At 40.0% G+C, this 24,561-nt stretch overlaps 1 protein-coding gene across 7 annotated transcripts in view; it reads left to right on the forward strand.

Annotated features, from left to right (window-relative positions):
• kank4 (KN motif and ankyrin repeat domains 4) overlaps positions 1-24,561 on the forward strand; it is a 170,576-nt gene that overhangs the window by 119,493 nt on the left and 26,522 nt on the right. For 5 of the 7 annotated variants that reach the window (XM_041790798.1, XM_041790797.1, XM_041790800.1 and 2 more), the window contains 4 exons: positions 1,300-1,372; positions 1,914-5,432; positions 17,009-17,102; positions 23,152-23,418. In XM_041790798.1, the coding sequence (XP_041646732.1) occupies positions 1,354-1,372; positions 1,914-5,432; positions 17,009-17,102; positions 23,152-23,418 (3,899 nt within the window). In that variant the 5' untranslated portion in view covers positions 1,300-1,353. Of the gene's footprint in view, positions 1-262; positions 286-1,182; positions 1,203-1,299; positions 1,373-1,913; positions 5,433-17,008; positions 17,103-23,151; positions 23,419-24,561 lie in introns of those variants that run through there. The other 2 variants (XM_041790803.1, XM_041790802.1) reach the window with 2 other exon arrangements.

Here is a 24,561-nt window from a genome sequence, read left to right on the forward strand (position 1 = left end):
ACTAAAAAAATCACAAGATTCAAAGGCTGAAGAGATGCCAGGTTACCTGATTAGAAGCTGTAGTACACAGGTGTCTGAAAGTTCAACACCAGGTGAGGAGATCTTGATTGACAGTGATTAGCTGCAGCTGGGACACCTAACGAGCTGCAGCCGTGACTGTCCATGAGTGATGGCAACTGGGTTAAAACTTGAGTGGGTGTGGCTAAAGTTTTACTTCAGCAGAATTTCCTCTGGGTTTTTACTTTAACTCTGGCAGTGGCTGGTAATAAATACACTCAAGAAAAGGTAAATTTTACTATTTTTCAGTAAAATATTTTTAACTCTGAAAAACTTATGCTTCATATTTCCTGTGTAGGAAGGCTCTCTATGGTAAAATGTCTCACTTCGTAGCATAGCTTCAATAATCAACCTACTTACTGTAATAACTAACTGAATCTATTTACAGTACTCAAATTCTGCAAGTAATTAGTCTATTCACTGTAAGTCAAATGCTGCAGGACGGCTCTTTGCGTTAAAATGCCTCACCTCAAATGCATATTTGCACTTATTAATCTACTTACCGTACCAATAACCAACTGAATCTGTTTACTGTACTCGAATGCTTAAAGCTATTAATTTATTCACTGTAGCTCAAATGCTGAAGGAAGACTCTTTGGGGTCTCACTTCATATGCATATTGCACTAATCAACCATCTTTTATTATTCTATGTATCTCAGGCTAATCTGCCTTGCATGTTTATACCCTGATCATGTCTAGTCCTTGCAGCCTTTACCCATCTTGCAACCATACCATCAATGCACAAGGACTTGTATATACTAGAAATATTAGCTGCAAGAGATTGTACATAATTAAATCTAAATTTTCTATACTTTTGTGTGTTATTATTTTCTTTAGCTAATATTAAATTCCTGTAAACTGAGAGCAAAGCTAACCAGAGTCAAATTCCTTGAGCATACTTGGCCAATAAAGCTGATTCTGTTTCTGAAGTGTTCTGCCACTTTTCTTTTAACTTCCCCAACACTGGAGTATGCTTCTGTTTAGCTCAGCGAGTTTCTCTGAGTTGCAAACATTTGTTCTGTTGCAAGTCTCAGAAAACAAGCATTTCATGTTTCAAGCCATGTGTTTCCTTTATCACAGGGACCAGATGCTGTTTTATCCTTCTTTCATGTGATTTCACAGATCCATCAATCTCTTGAAGAAGGTTGACATGGCAGATTGTCGAATACAGTTCTGTTCAGCAAATATGATGGTTAATATTTCAGTTCCTCACACAGTTTTGTCATTTCTGTTTTATCCAGGCTGCCAGCTCCCACTGTAGCAAACAAAGTCGATGACTGAGAACTCCGCCTCCCATGATGGACAAGAAAAGTGGTGAGTGTCAATAAGTCTGAGTTTAAACAAACAGTCCCCTTCACTCTACTTTTTTATACTATGAATCAGATTTCTTTCGTTCTGGCACCACATTTCTGAGTCATTTTAAGTCATTTTTATCCGTCAGAAGAGTTTAACATTGAGCCACCTCTGCCTGAATGTGGACAAAGGTAACAGCAATATATTTCGTTGAGGTGATAACAGTTTTTCGTTTCATGCATCAACACAGCGAGAGCAGCAGTTTGCATGCTGATTAGATTGTTTTGGCTCTGACACTGCATGATAATTACTTCCCAGTAAGTGATATGGTTTTACATAATGAAGCACCATGTGTGAAGCACAGTACAGCCTGTCTCTACAAGTGTGTGAAAAGCGATTTTTGATGATAATCTGCAATCTGTCTACATTCATTTTGAAATAAAAGAAATCACAAATGTGTTTAGGATTTAGTCATTCAATGTATCTTTTATTATGGACATTTTTATTCATAGTATACAGAAGCATTCATTCATATGACTGATTACATGTTAATTCCTTTCAGCCAACGGCTTTCAAACCAAAGCCAGTGAGGGCGGTGTTCAGAGGAAGCAGCTGCCCTACTCAGTGGAAACTCCCTATGGCTTCCATCTGGACTTGGACTTCCTCAAATATGTTGATGATATCGAGAAAGGCAATACCATCAAAAGGGTCCACATTCAGCGCAGGATTAAAGGCCCACCCAAATTCAGCACTCTGCCTAGAAATTTTAGCCTTCCTGGGCATGGGATACGACCCGTCCCTAAGGAGACAGCATGGTCTGGGACATCCACCCTGGGGCCCAAGCCTAAATCCAGGGTGACGGAAGTCCAACAAATCTTTGACTTCCGGCCAAGCGAAGGAGGGACGTCCAGCCAGAGCGGCAGAGTGACCCCCGGTCAAGGAAGCAGTTATGTTCCAGCGAAGCCTAGAGAGGACATTGCAGGCGGGGCTCGGGATGTTGAGGAGAAAGCTGGGGGGATTCAAAATCGACCAAACTTACTGCGAGCATCAAGCATGCCGATCACCTTGCAGCAGCGGAAAGGATCAGATTCAAGCAGTCCTGACCGTGCTGTGGGAACGCCAGAGGGTGGCTTGACTGAGAACATGTTCCGTGCATCGCCGGACATAACAGAAAGAAGGTGCGTCCCCCAGGATCGGACGGGGCTTCATCAGCAGATCACTGTGGCGCTGAAGCGAGTCAGAGAGCTGGAAGAGCAAGTCAAAACCATCCCAGAACTGAAGGCTCAGATCTGCTCTCTGAGAGAAGAGAGGGAGCAGCTACTGCTTCAACTCCAAGCCCAGACCAAAGCCAAGGTTACTGCATTGTCCTCTACAGATTTAACAAGTTCTGAGTCTAGGACGCATGCCAAGCCACAAGGACACAGGCCGTCAGAAGGACTTACCTTAGATCTGACAACTCAGCCTACTGGAGGTTTAGGAGAATCAAAGAAACAAATACATCCATTAGACAAACAAAAGGAGACCCTAGAGGGTCCTCTGAATCATGCGGTGCAAAAGCTGTTGCAGGACACTGAAAGGCAGGAAGTAAAAGCATTAAAGGAGGGAGAGACAAGCAGTGTTTCTGATGGTTATGCAGCAACAGATGGAAAACTTGAGGATTCAGAGACACAGAAGCTGCGGGAGAGGCTAATGATACTGGAGGCTAAGCTAAGTCGGGCTAGCCAAGACCTAGAGAGAACCAATAATCTCTTAAAAGAACAATTAGAGGAAAACAAGATGAAAGAAGAGAAGATACTACAACTGAGTGAGGGTGTAAGGGTTGAGATATGTTCTCCAGATTTTGATAACAGACCAAGACGAGTGAGTATCGATGCAGGGACAGAGACAGAGAAAATAGATGTTGCCAATCAAGAGACGGAGACCGAATCGCCAGGTACAGTAGATCAAGGAACAGATACAGACAGGATCTGTATTGAAGTGTGCATACCAATACCCATGACTGAAAGTACAGATCAAGGAAAAGAGACTAGTCAAGTTCAGACTCAGGAGCAGGTGACAGAGATAGCAGCAGAATTAGCTGCTGGGAGTCCCCCGAGGCCGAGAGCCAACAGCATGGAGCGGGGAACGGTAACTGAGAGGATCCCTACCCAGGATCAGATGACTGAGACACCCGTAGCAGAGAGAGTTAACCAAGTCACAGAAACAGAGGGAGAAACAGTAACAAACCATCCACACAGACCGAGGGCAAGTAGTGTAGACCGGGGGACAGAGACGGAGAGAGTGAGCACTGTGGACAGGGTGACGGAGACGGAAGTAGCACAGAGGACGGATCAGCAAACAGGGACAGAGACAGATAGACGTCCACATAACAATCCATGTAGAGGTGCAGAAGCAGAAGGTGAAGTGAGGGTAGATGCAGGCAGTGAAAGGCAAGAAGATGTAGGCGCTGTGGTTAATGAAAGAGAGGAGGATAAAGAAGCTACTGAGAGAATTCAAAGAGATAAAGAAGAAAAGGAAAGTGTGGACATACAGGTTGTTGTAGAGAGTTCAGTTGCAGTTACAGAAAGCAAAGCTGAACAAGTTGTAGTTCCAGATAATGTGAGCCCAGCTGAAGGCCAAACAAGTGAGGCTGTCATAGCAAGAGAAAGTGCAGAATATAAGAATGAAAAAGATGTGGCTGTGGCTGAAAATGACTCAGAAAGAAAGGAAACTGTAGCACCAGAAAGTGAAGTAAAAGACATAGTTGAACCACAGAAGACAGCTCCAGAGACAGTAGAGAAGAAACAATTTGTAGATGCTGAGATTGTGCATGCAGTTATCAAAGAAACTGTAGTCACTGAAAAGGCTGTAGTAGAACCAGAGAAGACAGCGGCTCCTGTGCGACCCCAGAGAGGTAGAAAGTTCTCAGCTGAGCAGGTACAGCCGCTACCTCTTCAACCTCAGGTAGCACCTGTGCGTCCTCGTAGAGGTTCCAGTGAAGCCCAGAAGCCCCAGGCAAAAACACAGCCCCAAGTTCAGGCAAAGGGTCCACCTCAGCCAGATACTCCAACCTCTGCACAGGTCATTGAACCAGAGGTAAAAGAAACCCCATCTTTGACTCAGGTTGAAGAGCCAAGCATAGCAAAGAAACCCCCTGAAGAGAAACAACCTCAACCAAAACCTCAGCCCGAGACTAAGACACCACTACCAGGCCCAAGTGAAGTCCAAATTCGTCCAAAATCAATTCAAACACATCCCCAAACTACTGCAGCTCGACGGGACTCCAAAGAGATTAAGGTAGCATTGCAAAAGGGATCAAGTGTGTCACGACCTTCCAGTCGTGTATCAGGAGAAGCCCAGACCCAGCCAACTCGCCAAGCGTCCATTGACACCCAACCCCAAACTCAGGTTTCTCGTAGAAGTTCCGGTGAGACTCAGCTTCCAGGCAAAGAAGCAAGTGAGACAAAAGTCCTACGCAAAGGCTCCACTGAAACAGTCCAGCGCAGAGGTTCAGGTGAAGCTAAGGCCCCACGTCGAGACTCTGGAGAATCCCAGACACCCCGCAGAGGTTCAGGGGACACAGTCTTACGTCGTGGTTCAAGTGAAGCCCAAGCCACACGTAAGGACTCAGTTGATGCCCAGGCGACTCGAAGAGGATCTGGGGAAACAGCTCAGCGACGTGGCTCAAGTGAAGCCCAAACCTCTCGTAAAGACTCTGGCGAGGCTCCCCGCAGAGGTTCCAGTGAGTCACCGACATCGCCAGCGGCTTTGGGCCAAGTCGTAACCCGGCTAACAGGCCTTCTGGGGGAGCAGTGGGCACAGCTGGGGAGCGGCTCTGGAACTCAACAGACGGCGAGCCAGCAGGAGAGCCCAAACACACTGAAACAGACGGCAGGGAAAAGAGCAGAGGCGGGGAAAGGAGCAACAGCCAAGCCTGCGGGGAAAGCAGCGCCTACAGCATCAACAGGGAAACCAGCAGGGAAGCCTGGTCCTTCCAAAATGAGCTCTATTCAAAGTCAGCTGGTTAGCTCCCTCAGTGTCCTCTCTGCCTTCTACTCACCGGGTCAGAAAGCTTCAGCTGCCAGCAAACAGCAAGAACAAGGTAGGCCTGCGGTTCATTTAGGCCCCTGTGGTTAACACTGTATGCAGACTTGTCCATCTGTCAAATACCTGCTTTCCCATTTCTAAGCTAGACTCTTAGAGGTTAAACGATCCTTCACTATCCTTTCCCTAATTCTCTGTGTTCTTTTCGATCTCACCTAGATGTCTTGTAACTGATGTGTACTTTAACAACTCCTGCTTCTCCACTCAGACAAAGAAAGCCCACAGAAGCATGCCAGACATTGCCAGAGTGGTTTGATTTTTTTTTGTATTGGGTGTCACTTTTATAGAGCTTTGTAGTTGCTCAAAGCAGACGCATACCAGCATTTCAGCTGCTGTCAGACACATGCTGTTACTATCAATTTGACAGAAAGTGATGCATCTACAGCAAGCTTTTCTGCCTCAGAGATTATTATTACTGGAATCTGAAACTGCACTAGTCTAAACCATTTAAAATAACTGCTCTGCTTATGTGCAGTCAAAATGTGTTTCTTTAGGCTTCCATCATCAATACCATATCAACACATGAACTATTGCGTATAATTAGGGCAAGGATGATAGGGTTTGGTAGCTTGAAGGGTATTGGTTGCAATTTTGCATGCTTTCTTAGACAATTTAACCCCATTTGATTTAATTCTGAAGACCATAGATTTCAATGGTGATTGCTGTAGCAACCTATTTGTATTATCTGCACTGAAAAAAGTGTTCCAAGATTGACATTTGTCAGGATATAATGCAGCCAACCACAAAAACATGAAATGCTGTCTTCATTACGGGATAACAGTTTGACACTACATTTTATTTAATAATAAAAAACAAAAACACCAGAAAAAGTGTATTTTTCCTCCTTTTGTGAAACATAACACTTCTCACTCCTTCAGGTACTTAATTTTCTGATAGTTTCCCAGCTAATGAATCTGAGGGACATGGACTTATTAATTTGGAGCCAAGTCTATTTGTACAATCTCAATTACTTTCAGTGGTCTAGTTGAAAGAAAATGTCTATCTCCCCTTCTAATGAGTGATTATATTACCGCTGTTAGGTCTATTTACCAATTATTTTTTCTGCCAAACTCTCCAGCTGTAGCATCTTCTTCTGAAGCTTGGATAATTTGCATAGAAAATTATTTCACTCAGCCAGTAAAATCTCAACAAAATGATAATTATGAATACCGGGTAATGACTATTGCCATATTGCCATTATGTTCCTCTACCCTGGAGTAAATAAGTAAAGGGAGAGAACAGCGTTGATAGCATCTCATATGAGCAGCACAGTCTGGCAGTAATTTGACATAGAAAATAGAGATAAAGTTATTTTTAGGCTCTGTCATCTTAAACTCATGTATAACCACTCAGTCGAGGCAGTCAGCATCTACATTCAGTAAAGGAATATGGATGCTGACCTGCAAGAAGGACAGAAGGCTACACAGCAAAATCGCCAGTGTTAGATTAACACTGAGAGTGTTAAATCTAACACTAGAAAAGTGTTTATATGTGTCCACACTTTTGAGTGTTATTTTAACACTTTTCAAAGTGTTACTTTTTTTTACACTGAACCAGTGTTACTCCAACACTGTATGGTGTTAAAAATTTACACAGAGTAGTGTTGATAGTACTCTACACTGGTGTCAGTGTTAAAAAATTCAACTCTACTGGACTTCATGTAACTCTGTTGCGATAACACTAGTGAGTGTATTACAATTAACTCCAGTGGGTGTAGAATATTATCTATTAATAACAGGATACAAGACATGCAAGTCTCTCAAAGAAATTTAAATCAGGTACACCCGATACCATTGATTGCCACCCCACATTGTATAACTGAAGCAACATGAGGTATTTTATGGCAGTCATGGAGCAATGGGGCAGACTTAGAGCTGAAACATGCTCTGAGTTGATAGACTGCACTCTCTCCAATATTTTTGATAAAGCTGTTCTCACAGTCAGGAGGTAATCAACCTAGCAGACAACTACACTCATGGTGCAAAAGTATTAAACATCAAAAACTTAAGAACTCAAGATAATTCAAGAAACATGTGCAAGTGAATCCCAGCAGTGATCCCTGTACAACAGGCAACACTTAAACACAGCTAGACATCTGAATACATCTAAAACATCTAAAACACATCAATACATACTGCACAAAGGCATGATGGGAAAACTCTGACCCTCCAGATTTGAAAATGCAGTGGGCGGGGCTTGGATCAATTGACACTCTACAGTGTTAGAGTAACACTGGTGCATTAACACTGTCAAATAACTCCAACACTGAAGACCATTTACTCTGAATAGAGTTAAAATAACACTCTGAGTGTTAAAATCAACACTGAAATGTTCAACACTGAGAATTTAACACTCCAGTTTTTGCTGTGTAGCTGTGCTAGCACTGTTAACATTAATCACACTTGGCTGGCAAACCAGTTTTAAACCATTCACCTGGTGATGCTGCAATTATTTTTTAATGCATTGTGCAAATTTCGACTGCTTCTGGAGTATTTTCATACCTTTGGACTAGCTGATTAAATGCATTTAAAACTTTTATTCAACCAAATTAGAATTTTGTAGTAAGGTTGGCTGGGTTTTGTCAAAGGATGTTGCACACCATTCGATATAACCTTATGCACTTCAAAGCAGCTTTAATATGTTACATCACCACTCATGGGTTTTTTCTTTAGTATCGTTAGCTGTACTGTTAGCTGGTGGCTATCAGTGTATCATACTCTGTATGCATGCACAGTCTGCACAAACACGAACAGCTTACATGGGTCATTGTTGTCTGTTTGTTAAGCTTAACACAAATATCAGCATGAAGCTTTAGAACTATCAACCCACATTTTCATTGGTCAAATTCTCTATTTTTTTTTTTAAATCAATCCTTTTAAAACAAGCTTTTACAGATATCCATGATTTAGGTAGGTCAAATCTTCAGGTCCTTGAATCTGGAATTCTGCAATACTGATATAATCTCAGAGTAAGTAAAACAGTTAAAACACAGTAAAAGCCACTAATTTAACTGTGTCTGGTTATAAAGCTCAACAGCTGCTCTGGTTCCAGAAGTAAAAATCACTTCATATTCTCCAGACATTTTGCAAAGTCTTTATTACAGCGCTTTTAATGTATGAACCAAGCTAACCAGCTACCTGAATACTCTTGGCTGTTAAACATTTGACTTGGCGCAAAAACAGAAATTGAAAATGGAGAAAAAAAGTAAAGATACAAGACTGTGTACATGTTTGTTTCAGAGGATAAAAGAACAGCATATCCCACAAGCCACTGTGGTTGATTTCAGTCATGTAGGGATAGTTTTTTTCAAACTTTGAACAATATATGTAGCGTTATGTTAAATGAAGTGTTTACATTCTAAATGATAATTCTCTAGTATATAGTACTTTATGTATACATTTCTTCATACTATGGCAGCATGCATTATTGTCATTAACAGTCAACAGTAATCAAGTGTTGTAGACATATTTATGATTCCATATGCAAGAGGAGACTAAGATTAGCCAAAGACAGATCTTCGATGACAAAAACTCTCTAAACTAGGGTTGTTCCGATTCCGATACCAGTATCAGAAATACGTCTGATACTGCTTAAAAGGTATTGGTATCTGTGGGTACACGAGTTCATGCACTGATCTGATACTGTTTGGTTTAGCTTTATATTTTGCTTTGTTTAGCCATGCTAGCTGTTAGTGCTATAAACCAGAAATCAGTTCTTCTTTGCTGCCAGAAAGCACGTCATGCATGGGCAACCGTTTTAGAGCAGAGAAGAAGAACCAAAGGACCCACTGCAGCAGCAAACAATGGTGGCTGCATGACAGTTTTTTCTCTGAATGTGATCGTTAAAATGCCTTCCGGACCAGTGCTGTTGTACACTACAAGAAGTGATACAGTTTATCAAAAGTTAAATAACTTCTGAGCCATAAATCATCGCCTCTTACTTGTTTTTCCTCTTGAAGCTAGCCATAGGGTCTTCCCATTGACACTATTGATACCTTTGAATCCCAGCATTTTCAGCGAGCCTGGAGCTATTGTGACTTTGTGGAACTGTCGTTATTAGATCCACACCAGTAAACATGACATTGAATGTCTTTTATCCTTTTTAATTGAATCACGATCGTTTATTACCGCTAGCTCGAATGCTAACCATCATATTGTGTACTCTGTGAGGGTCTGTCAGCCAGCAGGCTGTTCCATAATCACGTCATGCTGTCCAGATAGAGCATATTATATAGAGAGAGCCTGTGATGCAGCCCCCTGTATTATTGTTACTCTAATATTTAGGAGTAAAACTCAATAATCAGCAGGAAAAACAACTTTAGGGTCACAGAGATGATGTACATTATGGTTCTAATTGTTGAGTCATGTTCTGAGTCAAATATAGGTCATAAATTATTTGCTACTCTGCACAGTTAGTCCAGAAAGTTCACACTGGTATTGGATCAGTACTCTGTATCAGCCGAAACCCAACACAGAATGGTATCAGAATCGTACCGGGAAGGAAAAAATGATATTTGAACATCCCTACTCTAAACTGCAAGTGGTGCTGGAGATTTCTGTTTCCTATTAGGCCATAAATACCTCTTCAATGCTGGACATTCAAAACCCATGATATTTCTCCACTGTGCATATTATCTATTGAAACACAAGCTGAGATGAAGTAAGACAGCCATCAAGATACGTCAGTATTTTCCTCAGTACACTTTAAGGTGATGAAAGCATTGATTGTGCATTTAAATTAGAGATTAACATTAATTCAAATGAAAGAAATTAAGACTAAAAGTAGAGACTAAAATTTAACTGGACTACAATGCTTTTGAGTTTTTGTTGACTAAAGCTAGAGTGAAATTTTCAAGATTGAAAATGACTATAATGTCCCCACAACTAAAATGCATTTAAATCTAACAAATAATACTAAATTTAAATAGTCTTTTAGAATAGCTAGTATGAGTGCTTCACTGTGTCAGCCTCGGCCTTGAACTGTTCTGTCCCCCTGATCATTGTCAAGACCTGCACCAGGCCCATGTCCCATTTTCCAGGTATCCAGGTAAATTCAAAATAGTCATCAAAATTAACACTTGACGCTTGTCTTGAAAAGAGGCTGTTACCTCACCAGTCTTAATTTTGTCTACTAAAACTATTCATTGACAGCCTTTTTTTCCATGACAAAAACTAGACTAAGACTAACAAAAGTAGATCTGTGATGACTAAAACTGAAAAAAGTAAGTTTAGTTTTCCTCAAGATGACTAAAACTACACTAAAAGGTAATTTAGTTTTCGTCGGACATCCAGAATCCATGATATTTCTCCATTGTGGGTAACTCTGTCAAAAAAACAATGCAGCTGTATCTCTTCTGCTTCTCAGCTGTAGAAAGCAGGAATCCCAGGTTTGGCAGGGTGCAGAGAACACACTACCATGATTTGGTACCAGATTTATGCAAGAAAATAAATGCTTGGACTAAAAGTGAGACTAAAATGTGAGGACTTCTTATGGACTAAAACTAGACTAAAATGTTTTGAGTTTTCATTGAGTAAAACTAGACTAAAACTAAAAGGGATAGAAATGACTAAAATGTGACTAAAACTAAAATGCATTTCATTTAAAGACTAAAACTAAAACTAAATTTAAAATAGTTGCCAAAATTAACACTGTATCTCACAAACTTTTCTCTTCTACAGTACCATTTTTTTACACTAGCTAATACTAGGTCTAATTGGGATAGAAATGACTAATAATTAAATATTATAGAGAAAAAGAATGAATTTTTCATCTTGCACCACAATGTTGAGCTTTATTAGCACAACTGTGAACAGCATAATGGGTAACAGATCAAAGATAATTCAGAAAATATAACTTTTACCTTCAAAAATAATTAGTTAGTTAAATGTCTGATTTAAAAATGAAGCAGCATACTGGATATTAAGGGTGAATTTCTTTTAAAATGACTGCCATTAGTGGTGACCCACTAGGAGAAACGTACTTTTCAGTCCACTCTTATCACCTGAAGTTCCAGTCGTAATCATATCTACACAGGAAGCCTCAGAGTGGATAAAAGAGTAGGAAACCTCTCACTGGTATAATAGCATGGTTCAGTTATCTGAAAGAGCATATTAAGTGGGTATTTCTTTATTCACGCTGCATAGTAAGGGACACACATAAGCAGGGACGTTCACTACCTATGAGCACTAATCCAAGCAAAAACCCCACTACTATCACACTAACAGACATCAAACAGACAATGCCTGGCTTTCCTCCCTTGATGTCTGGCTCTTCTGTTTCTGGCCCAGGAGCTGAAACACAGAATCGCTCCACTATCACACACATATTTTATTCTCAGAGTTCGTTTGAAGTTCAGCGTTGAGAGTTCAGAGTGATCTGAAGTGTTTTATGTGAATGTGTGTGCCAAGATTTGTGTTCTCTCAAGATTTGTAGGTTTACGTGTGAGATGTCTAGCCTGCCTTCTTTAACCTCAAATTACTCCTGTGTTTTTCTGTGTAGCGTTGAAAACTCTCACTTATCCCATTCATCAGAGAATCGACTTAAGCTTCAGAGAATTTCAAGGATGAGTGAAATATCTTGGAGTCTCTCTGACATGGTGAGGGAAGGTTAAATTACACTGCTGTTTTATTTATTAGAAGACAGCTGTATTAACATGCCAAATATGTTCTGAACTCCCCCTTTCCTTCATGCTATCTCCTGAGATGTACGAGATCTAAAAGCATGGTGGTCGCAGGGATCGTTTCAGCCTGTGTTTCTTTCTTGGCTCAAAGCCACATCCTTATGTCCTTGCATAAAACATCACAGAGCCTCTGCACTGTGTCTGCTGTCAGGCACAACTAAGACAGCAATACCAGGCTGAGAGCCAAGAGGAGTCAGCAAAGAAGCCCATACAGGATCAATTATGGGGCCGTTACGTACATAAGAATGCCTGACAATGTCAAGGTTGTATATTGTCATCAAGGCCTTTAATCCTGATTCATGTTTATCGCTCTGGAAATACTTTGGGTGGTCACAGAGCCAAGGTAGAAGTAATCACATCAGTGGATCGATTCAATTGGAACAAATTTAGACTTCTTTGTTGTTCTACGAAATCAAATTGTGATTTTAAGACACATAATTGTCAGACACTGCTGTTAAGACAAGCCATTTTTCTTGGCAGCATGGTTTTGTTCATGCAGATTGTTTTATAGTTGCCTTTGTATGAAATGGACACAGATGGGGCCCTAAGCTTTCCTGTTCTCTACCAACGCAGGGATTCCACAATATTTGATGAGCTGTACTTGCTTGTAATTGCATCCAGAGGCTCTTCAATATCAACCGTGCTATAAATGTCCTAATGCATTCACACAGTGACACACCAACATGCAAATAGACATACGGTTTGCACTCACACGAGGGAAAACAGCCAACATGTGCAAACCATTATTTTCTGTGGTCACACAACCTTCCAATAATCAGCCCGATACATTGCTTTTACACAGCGTTTAGATTTCTGACTCACTTGAACTCTATTCAAAGCTGTTTTGATTGTCTTTTCATGCTTTTTGTTTTTTTTTTCTTTTTTTCTTTTGCATGAGAAGTGAATAATATTTGAATAAAATATATCTTCATGTATACAGTGCTTATAATACTTTTCACTCACTTGGATGTTTTTCCCTATTATTGATTTTTTTTAAATCCACGTGGTCAATATAATTTGTTTTTTTGTTGTTGTTTTTTTTGCCCTTCAAGTCAGTGATTAGTAAATTCACCTTTGGCTGCAATCACAGCACTGAGTCTGTGTGGATAGGTCTCAATCAGGCTTGCACATCTGGACACTGCAATTTTATTCCATTCTTCTTTGCAAAACTGCTCAAGCTCTGTCAAGTTGCACAAAGATCAGGCATGAACATTCCTTTTAAAGTCCAGCCACAAAGTCTCTGTTGGATTGAGGTCTGGGCTTTGACTTGGCCACTTCAGAACATTCCCCTTATTGTCTTGAAACTGTTTCTGTGTAGCTTTCGTTGTATGCTTCAGGTCATTGTCTTGCTGGAAAATAAATCTTCCAAGCCTAGTTCTCTTGCAGACTGAATGAGATTGTCCTCCAGGATTTTCCTGTATTTTGCTGCATTCATTTTACCCTCTACTTGTACAAGCCTTCTAGGGCCAGCTGCTGAGAAGCATCCCCATAGCATTATGCTGCCACCACTGTGCTTCACAGTGGGGGCGGTGTGTTTGTGGTGATGTGTCTGCTAAACATAACATCTTGACTGTTGGCCAAAAAGCTCAATTTTTTCGGTCTCATCAGACTGAAGAACTTTCTTCCACTTATCTCCCATGTGCCTTTTGGCAAACTCTTGTCAAGATTTCATACAAGTTTTCTTCAGCAGTAGCTTTCTCTTTGCCACTCTCCCATAAAGCTTCTGGTAAAGAATCTGGGCAACAGTTGTTATACAGAGTCACTCCCATCTCAGCTGCTCAGTTACGAGGGTGGCCTGATCTAGGCAGATTTATACACGTGCCATTTTTCTTCCATTTCTTGATGATAGATTTCACTGGAATCTGTGAGATGTTTAGTACCTTGGAATGGTTTTTGTATCCATCCCCTGACTTACACTCCTGACTTCTTCTGTATGAGTTGCTTCGAGTGTTCTTTTGTCTTCATGGTGTAATAATAGCCAGCAATACTGACTAACACATTCAGTGGTCTCAGGTGATCCCCATTTCACTAATTGTGAGACTAGTTGCTCCAATTGGCTGGACCTCTACTGAATTACGTTTGTCAAGTTAAAGGGGGTGAATATTTATGCAGTCATTTATTTTGCATTACATAATTTTTATTTAATTGGAATTACTTATGTGAAATCTGTTTTCACTTTGACATTTAAGAGGTTTATATTTTTATTTATTTTTTGTCAAAAAGACAGATAATATTGAACATGATTGATTTATAAAAGGGTAAAATGATCAAGAGGGTGAAATAATGCACTATCCATGGCCTCATGTTTGTAGCATGGGCTGTATATTTACATCTTTTAAATGACGTTGCACACTCACCAAACCACCTTTCATTCTGTACACTGTGGAGAAGTTGACAGTCTCGAGTGCGAACTACATGTTTTTATTTTTAGGCTTTTGAATGGAAGCAGTTGTTGCTCAGCTGGATGCTGATCTAATGAGAACACAAGCCCAGGTAATACTTCTACAAAGCGCCATCTGTGAAAGAAATCCCAGAGAGGAGAGAATAGCAGATTAATGCTGTTAGACACTCATCTGTCTCTGTAGGTTACAGTAAACAGTCACATTGAACAACTTTCTCCTAATCCACGCTAAAAATATAGTTTTAACTTGATTAAAGTATGAGAATCTCCAGCATCAAAGTTAGCAATGTAAACCACTGAGCTGTCTCCAAAGCAGAGTTCTGGCTCATACTTTTTCTGGTTTTAGTGCCAGAGCCGCCATGTTCGAGTCTGAAGTGACAGTAAGGATTAATATCTAACCTTTATCTGTGTTTTGGTTGATTTAAACATGAATGTTCGATTTAAAGATGGAGAACAGGATAACAATGCTGCTGCGCCATGTACTATTGAATGGTAGCAGTCCCTGTTCTAAACTTTTTTTCCCTCTAGACCTTCATGCGGTCACGTGACTGAAAGCCATGAATAAGACATAGTAGAGGTGCCTTATAGCTGCTTTCTGTCTAACTGCCAGCAGAGGGTTACTCCACAGGGTTCAAGACCACACTATTAAAATGAATATGAGGGCACAATTTAAAATAGTTAAGAAACACATATCCTAGCCTTTTTCGAGTTGAGGGGCCCATCTTAATATTTCATGATGCCATTTAGTTGACATGCTCATGGCTAAAATTCTGAGTTGGCAGAACTGTTCTCCAGTAGAAATATATATTTCAGTTGACTCAACAAATGTAGTTGAACTGACTATTTAAGTTTAGACCCCAGAAAATGTTGACTATGTTCACTTGGTTTATATCTTGCATAATTCAAGACATCCAACATAATGTGCTGTACCAACTAATCCAGTTTTAAAAAGTGCACCTAACAATTCAAAAATTTGTTCGCCATACATTAATAAAGTTTTACTTTTTAGAGTGCATATGAGAAAGTCACCACCTGTTACTTTAGTAAACATCTTCCTAACTGGTCTCTGGTGAAAGGTCCTAGTTTCAACTCTTCTTCTCTGCAGTGTTTAATTCATATAAATTGTTGTCCCATGTTGTGCAGAATCAGATTGACTTGTCAGTACAATGGGAGCCTGTTGCTCTAGGAAGTCACTTAACAATTATGTGCTGTGTAGTGTGGTGAACCAGGCACCAGGGGTTTATTTGTATGACAAAAGATATTAGGTATCTCACATTCAGTCTTGGAGTAATAAGCTAAAAAAAATGCTAAAGAGAAAGAACAAAGAGCTACCACCTGACAGTCATATGCTGATGGAAGGTATGCAATTGCCAAACAGTGCAAACACAGTCCCTTGAGATGTCACAAGAATGGCCCCTATGTACATACAAAAGAGCGTCCCAAAGACAAAATGCCACTGTAGCTGGCATACAGGCATGATAATTTAGCTGGCTGTTCATTTAGAGGCTACACAATGGAGATCAAATTGAAGCTATGATTTAGCTAGCAAAGCATAACAGTACAATTAGCCTAAATTACTCTATAGCAAATCAATCTCAGAAATGTTTGATATTGATCTCAGAGAATTTCACTGATATATTATATGACTAAATACTACTTTAATCAAGAAAAACATCCTTATTTGGTAGAGCTTATTTCAGATCAGTTTACCAGGTAAACACATAATGCAGACTGGCAACAGTATACAGGCTGGAAAGCTGATGTCTGCAGGGGTCCCAGCAGAGGGAGCTCATGCTACACAAAGTAGCAGTTCCAGTAGAAACTTGTGAAATTACCTTTCTAACAGTATTAATTCAATTACAATAGTAAAATATAGAAAAATAATGGCAGATGATGTCAAGTGGAATCTTTAACACCCCTACAAGTCTATGTTGAAAAAAAAGGTCAATTCTGGTTCCAAAAGACCAAAAATAATGTTGGCTAAAATACAAAGGTATTAAAAAGGGGGTTCACAAAGTACTAGGTTACATCACATTTGTCCACGGTTTCTGGTGTTTATTTTAGCTTCATAATGAAGGAAATATAAAAGACCACTCAAGTTTGATGTAATTCTTGAAAACATCCAAGACTTCAGTGTATCCATGGGTCATTTTCAGCTCATTCTTTGATTTTTTTATGTGCTTTTGCACTCATCAAACAAGTATAAAAAATCTGTCAGTGGTTCATGGCGTATTAGCTCAAGGTTTTCCCCTGTTTAGTTCTTATTAAAATGCTATTTTCCTTATCTAAATGTAAACCATTGTTTATGCAGACTAGGATAATCCATAATAGTGTTCTTTTGTTTAGGTATGGAGACATTTGAGCAATACCAGAGTACAACATATTTGGACAAATGCATCCACATACAAGAAATCTAACTTGCTCCACAAAGATGTAATGAAATTTTCCCACCCATCTCCCTCTCTTCACCCCTGTCTCCCCTCTTCATCTTCAGGTCTCAAATCTATCATGAAGAAAGATGGTGTTGCTGACAAGCAGGGGAACAAGGGAGCAAAGAAAAACTTGAAGTTTGTCGGGGTGAACGGAGGGTAAGATCTCTTTAATAAGTGTCCTATTTTTACATGATGAATGTCTTTATATGCCTGTCTGCGGTGCTTTTTAAAAAACAAAACAAACTTTCATAAGGAGGGGAAAGTTGTAAGGGAATGATGCATGATAATTACATGATCCAGCATTGTTGTTGTCTCATTTTCATAACTGTCCATTTGTTAACAATGCAGAAAACACCATTACTCATTTCACACAAAGCCTGAGACAGCTCCCATTGTTCACCAGAGCTGACCACAGTGACTGTGAACTCTGTCCAGCCGTGTCTCACACATCTGCCTCAGGCTGTTAGTCATACAGGCTGTCTTGAAGACACACTGCCCTGAATTTGACCCAGCGCTGCTACTGAGGGTGTGAATCTGTGTGCCTGTGAAGATGTTCGGCACAAAATGTGATGCGTGTGCATATTTCGTCAGTATTGATGATACCTCGGTGCTTTGTGCGAGTGTGCTTATGCCAGCGTTTACTACAGCTTAGAGCAGTTTGTGAAAGTGTGTGTGTTTTTGTGTGTCATTGTGCTTGTCAGAGCTAATTAATTTTAAGTAAGCAGATGGCTGTGCTTGGAAGAACAAAAGAGTGTCTTAAGGTAGGGAGATCTGGTTTTAGCTGGTCCATCCTATTCATCTTTCTGATATTTTAGCTTTAACATAAAGCACCTGTGAACAACAAAGACTCACATTTGATTGACTTGTGTTTGCCCGCCCTTACAATCTTGATTATGCTGAAGAAATTGCACATAAGAAGTAACTATACACAAGGGGTAATTATACCACTATTTCCTTTAAAAACATCTTGGTGGCAAAATGAGGGAGAAAAGCTGTTAAAGATGCCTGCTAGTCTTTTAGCCTCTGGCTAATTTGTTTCACTGCAAACAGAAGGTAGTGACACTAAACCAAAAACAGCCATGAGAGTGAGCTGGTTGTTTTTTCAAAAGAGGTGGACAAGTGAGTTCTGATATCAGTGAAGACGTATTGTTAACACAATATGCCATCAAGGCTGCTCACAAGAGGGGATAAAGTAACTTCTGGGGGCCAGCCAAATGGGGGGCCCATGGAGGTCAGGAAAATCATAGTTCATTGTAGATTTAGGCTTTTATAATTGTATATTATATTGAATAATAAATAAATCAAAGCAACAGCAATTTTTTTATGCTGTAGTAAATGTTTAATTTACAACAGGGTTACCTTTTTGTGATATTAACAGTGTGAATGATCAAGGAAACCACTTGGAAAGTAATGTCAGACTTCATCACAAAGCCATGATTTGCACAAACGCCGGGATACCTGAGAATATAGTAGAAGGACGTGAAAGAACATTGAGGGGATAATAATTAAATAATTGTAAAATAAAGGTGGAAATAGGCAGAGTGGATTACAAAAGGCAAAAATGGGTGGACGATGATGAAAAACAGTGATAAAGTGGCAAATATGGGTCAAAAGTGGCAAAAATTGGTGATTAAAGTAGTGAAAAAGATGTAAATGTTGCAAAAATTGGTTAAAAAGGCAAAAGTTGGATTGAAACATATTTTGGCAAAAATTAAGCAGAAACAGTGATGAAAAGGGGTTAAAAAGTTGCATTAATAAATCCCTTGAACATCGATACCCTTGACATCCTTTACAGCCCCAAAACCAGTAGCTCGGACGCAAGCAGCAACACTACTGGTCCAACTCACATGCACTGATATCAACAAATCACAGCTAGGGAGGGTCCACTCACTGGGTTTTTTGGGGGATCAGTTAACTTACACATCAAATGTTAATCAGCAGTAATGCATTTTCTGACCGACCTTAAGTAATAAGCTTCACCTTACTCTTTTTCAAACACATTCTCTTTGCTTTGTGTTAAATAAGGCAGTCAATACTGTTGTTAAGGCTCACAACTGTCTATTGCATAAATTCTTATGGTTATTATCTGCTTACATAATCAGATGAGATAAAAATCAATCCAAAGTTATCAAAGTTTAACTAGAATTTCTTTATGTGGATTCTTAAACCTTCACTCTCCCAACAGTGATAACAAAACCAAGAGCAGTCTTAAAATAAACGGGTAACCTTTGTGAGGACCAGATTTTGTTCCCAGATGGGAGGCGTATGCATACAGACGTTTATCCTCATGAGGAGTCCATGCTGACATCAAACAGCTTTGTCATTTCTGTAACAGTCTGGTAGCTTAAGAGCTCCACACACATACATTTAAACATTCTAATTACCCCAGATGTTCACACCAAACTTGACAGGCGTCCACTATCAAAGCTATCTTTAATCTTTCAAAGCATGCTTAGCCTTATAATGTGTGAAATACCAGAGATCACTAAATGCATATTAAGTTAGTCTGATTTTTTTAGAGGACCGTTAAAATATTTGCCTCCCATCATATGATTAAATATGTTTTTGGGGAAACAAATTATGTTGCATTTGTATACAGAAACCATCTTGTGCCCATTACAAATCCTCCTGTGAGCATGAGAAGGTATTGCATGCTCTGGGGAACGTGTCTTGCAATCACTAGAAAGTATTGCGTGTTCATCAGTGGGTTTGTGTCGCCTCTGTGAGGGGGTAAAAAGTTTTCACATGTTGACACAGTTTTCCCATGTGCCAAAAAAACTTTCTTGAGAGCAAAGCTTCAATTGTGTTGTGTGTAACAGTCTGTCTCCCTTTAGAGCCTCTGTCATACACACCTAAAGATGGATCTTTTTACCTCCGCCAAGGAGCTTATGTGATCGGCAGGGTTTGTTAGTTTGTTACCAACGTAACTCAAAAATTTATGAACAGGTTTTGATGACATTTTCAGGAAATGTCAGAAATGGCATAAGGAAGAACTGATTAGATTTTGGGAGTGATCCAGATCACCGTCTGGATCCAGGAATTTTTTAAATGATTCTTTACTATTGGGAGATAGGGCTAATGGCAGAGGTCTGCACTCTCTGAGTGCTTTTCTAGTTTCTTAATGTAGTACTTCTAATAGTCCTGACTGCCTTTATAGAAAGTCATCTACACAACACCTCGGTGCATTACCTCCTTGATAAAGAGGAAGTGGCTTCTTATGGAAGACATGTTCCTGCTCTTACATTCCTAACAGTAGCTGTTTTCTGACCCTCTAACTTTCCTGTGTTTTGTCAGAGCTCTGCTGAAGTCTGGGCCTTCCTGCCTTTTTTGAATCATCCAAAACAAAGTCTGACAGCCGTTCTACAAGGCCCAAATTATTAATTGTATTATAAGGATCTCCTCTTGTCTACACTGATTTATATAGGCATACCGTTGATTTAATAAAATAGTCCCAGCTCTAGTTGTTCCTATTAGGATTAAACCAGCTCTACGAGTTCAAATGAAGCATAGTTTGGATGTTCGTTCTCCCTGCTACAGAATTTACACTTGGTTTGGATGTTAGCTCTACTGGTGAAGATGAACCCTATGTCTCTGTGGTGTAACCAAACAATTAAATTACATCCTAACTAGTTTCAACACAGAGTTTGGTGTGGACGTTACATCATAACTTCAGACATCACTTATGCACAGCTGGTGCAGCAGACCACAGAGCAATAATTATCTTAATTCCATACAACAGTGAGCAGATACTATTTATACTGAGACAAACATGTCAGTCAACAATATTTTTCTGACTATCTTGAGGCTTCTGCCCACACCAGGAAGTGGGCTGCTGTTTGTATTTCTTCTCCTTTGTGGATGCTCTAGCCTATCTTTGCTCTCCCTTGAGCTCCTCTGGAATCTGGGGAATGCTGTGGCCCCTGAACGCCTCTCTTGGTTCAGTGTCTCAGTGTGTGTATCTGTGTATAAGCAGGAATCAGTGGCATTCAATAAAAGCCTTATCTGATCATTGGCCTCACAGAGGTTCCTTCATTATACAGCCCAGTGATCGGGCACACACATGCTGCAGTAGAAACATCCACAGCTCTAAAAACATCATCAGTTTTTCCTCACTGAACAAGCTTGGCTTATGTCCAAGGCAAGTGAATAAACAGACCTATGGATTTTTATGTATATGTTTAACTGTGCAAGGGATGTTTTGGATATATGGGCTGAAGTCCTATCAGACAAGCATCTTTTTCATGTCACGCTTGAGGTCTAGAGAGGAATGACCTGTTGGTGTTTATCTAGCCTTGGTCTATGTTGACTTTACTGCTTTAGCATTAGTGTTAACCTGTTCAGGTATTTCACTGATGTGGCTTCGTCTTTTTTTCTGTCGCCTCCCTTTAAGTGGAGTTGAATATCCCAAAGCCTGTAACTGACAAAATGTTACCAGTTCTGCATAATTTGAAGGGTGTTCTTTTACCTGGTAAATAAATTTTGTCATCTTAAGGTAATTCCTGACACCTATGCTCATTAAAAAGTAGCAGCCCTATCGTATGCTATACTCTAAGTGTCTTGGTGTGCAGTGGAGTTGTCTTTCCTGTTTCCCACTTGACACAGTTGTCATTTTTATTCAACATACTCACATTGTTTAAATAGCAAATGAACTTTAAGTCAGAAGTGCAGTTTGTTCTGATTTTTAGAGGATGCATTCAAAGATGGACATACACTGACTGAGCTGGTTTCACACATGCCGGATGCTCACCTTCCCCACTTGGGCTTTTCTATTCATATGACTACTCAAAGCACTTTCACACTACAAGGCACACTTACCCGTTCTCACCAATTCACTCCATATTCACACTCCTGACAGCAGAGAGGACTGTCGAGGGTGGTCATTATTGTGTGCTAATCCCATTCAAATGCATCCATAAACATTTACACGTCAGCGACTGAGTAGTGGGAGCAAATTGGACACACACCTGTGACCAGGGGTGGGGATTGAAAGTCGGGTCCATAAAGATCTGGTTCTGTGTTTTTCAAATACCTTAAAATCAGTAATGTTCTAACAACTTACTGATATTGCTACCAAGCCTCACAGACTCTGTGGCGTCATGTCATTTTATGAAATCTGGTGTAAAACATACCTGAAACATACATGCACAAGCTGTCAGCTTGAATAAGAAAAGACTCCGCCTGTCAGTCAGTGTAGTTAAGAACATTTACAGCCTACATTTGTTTGATTTCGAGCTTTTGAAGAAGAGTATATAGAGATCCTGTCCATGCCATGCAGGTGGAGTTTTCAAAAATCAATTAAGTGCTTTAGTCCTCATGCAGAAGTTTTCATAGCATTTTTTTTTTTTTGGTTGTTTCTGATGTTATGGGAATGTTGTGCTTCAGTGAAATCTAACTGAAATCTTAAATCAACATATTTAATTGCAGTGACCTGTGTGTGCTCTGTGATTTTAGTGGCACAGTGCATGAAGAGAAGTGTAAAAAGCCAGCTGGAGTTCAGTCTATAAAAAATCTGAACGAAAACTAACCATTTAAATACCAAAGGAACAGCTGGCATATGCACCCTAGAAATACAAACCACTTCATCAAGCCTCTTGGCACTCTTCACCTGGGTTCTTGCCTGATTATGCACCGTAAAGATAACACACATAGATGAGCATGCCCCAAATGGCTATGCACCATGCATTTCATACAAGGTGCTTTACATCACAAATAGGGCAGTAGAATGGGGCTTTACGATGTTGTACAATAGTTGATTTTGCTGTGTGTTCTGATTGGACAGGAGGCATTCCATACATGCTGATGTTGAGCATAATGCCACTGGAACTTTTCTGAATTTGTGTCATTCTTTCAGGTGCTCTGAATTCAGGGAATAGTTAGCTAGATGTTCAATATCATATACAAGCACTACTATGATTATCTTCTACAACTGAAATACAGCAGTGCTGATATTGAGTACATCTTAACTTCAAGTGTGATATTGCTAAGCTATCGTGTACAATCTTGCATTAGATATCATGCTTGAATGTTGTGTACATCTGAAAGAAGTAACATTATTGCCATCTTTAACTTGAACTTTTTGAAATGATCTAATTTCCCCATAACAATATCTCTGTACCATGCTGTTTCTGGCACAGAATAGAGAATACAAAAGCCTTTATTTTAACCTTTACTTTGCATGTGTCCATTTGTCTGTGTCCTCCTCCAGCTACGAGACGACATCCAGTGAAGAGTCCAGTGGAGATGAGAAGTCAAAGGTGGAGGTGGAGGAGGAAGACAGCTCAGAGCCGGAGGTGGAAAAGGAGAAGGAGACGGAACCTCAGCAGGCAGAGAAGCCCGAGGAGGGAGCAGAGAGCCAGCAGACAGGTTCAGAGGCCGCAGCTGAGGCAGGAGGTGCTGTGGCTGCAGAGAAGGAGAGTGAAAGAGGTCTGCTGGATCCAGATGACAGCCAGCTCCTAGATGACCCAGCTGAGAGGTGAGAGATGCAGTAAGCTAAATGTTTTATTGATAGATAGGCCAGTGGATAAGGACAAAAACAGAGAGAAAATGGGGAATGAAATGCAGCAAAGGGTCAAAGGTTATTTTTGACCAGCCACATTTAGAAATGTACCGTCTGCACACAGGGTGTGCAGTTAAAGCACAGTGTTAAATCAGTGCCTTTATTTATTTATGTGTTTTTGTTAAACATAACCATAGAGCCTCTGCATATTTACTTTACTGGCCAAGAGGCCATTGTCCCCTGATGTTTCACTCATGATCTGGCTGTATTGTACTGCCCTTTTCCAGACTGTAAGATGTGAATTTTTTGTGTTTTCGTGTGGTCACCAGAGTAACTCTATCATTATTGAGTGGTCATTAGAGTGACTCTGTGACTGTTGAGTGGTCATCAGAGTAACTCTGTCACTATCTAGTGGACAGCAGGGTAAGTTCGTGACAACATGATATTACTATGGTAGATATTAGTTTAAGTAGTTTACTACTGATATCAGTAGATATGTACATTCCTGCTGGCATTTACATCTGATATGTTGACTGCACATACCGGCAGTATAGTATGTCATACATCAACCTTAAACATTCTCTCACAGCTCTGCTTGACTCAGCCGGTCACTGCACGGGAGACACCTGGTGTTCTTTACATTAAAAGGGTATGCATATATCCGTATTGGCTTGAATGAGTTTGGAAATATCAGCATACCAAATATCTGCAAAACTTCAGTATTGTGCATCCCTAGTTAAACTACTCTTGTGTCATGTCAGAGAAAAATAGCTGTGCCATAACACTGATGAATTGCAACTGTAGATTCTAACATAGCTCCTGTACACCTTGCCATATAATTTGACCATATAAAGGCAAAAGAGAAACCAGTATGAATCAGCAGTTGATCTGCAACTTCAGCATACTTCTGCTGTATGAGAATGGCTCGAAAGAAACATTCCCAATCCTTTAATTTAATAAGTTACACACCCAAAAAACCCATAAACTTCAAACCCTCTGCTCATTGTGATTAACACCTTGAGCAACAAAGAAGCTAGGACAATAAACAGAAACCCACCAAATAATAGCATATTTAGTAATGAAATGAGGTGGACCAAAGCGCTTTTCTTCCTTTTAGAA

The sequence above is a fragment of the Cheilinus undulatus genome, linkage group 7, assembly GCF_018320785.1.
Source record: "Cheilinus undulatus linkage group 7, ASM1832078v1, whole genome shotgun sequence".
NCBI classification, from domain to species: Eukaryota; Metazoa; Chordata; class Actinopteri; order Labriformes; family Labridae; genus Cheilinus; species Cheilinus undulatus.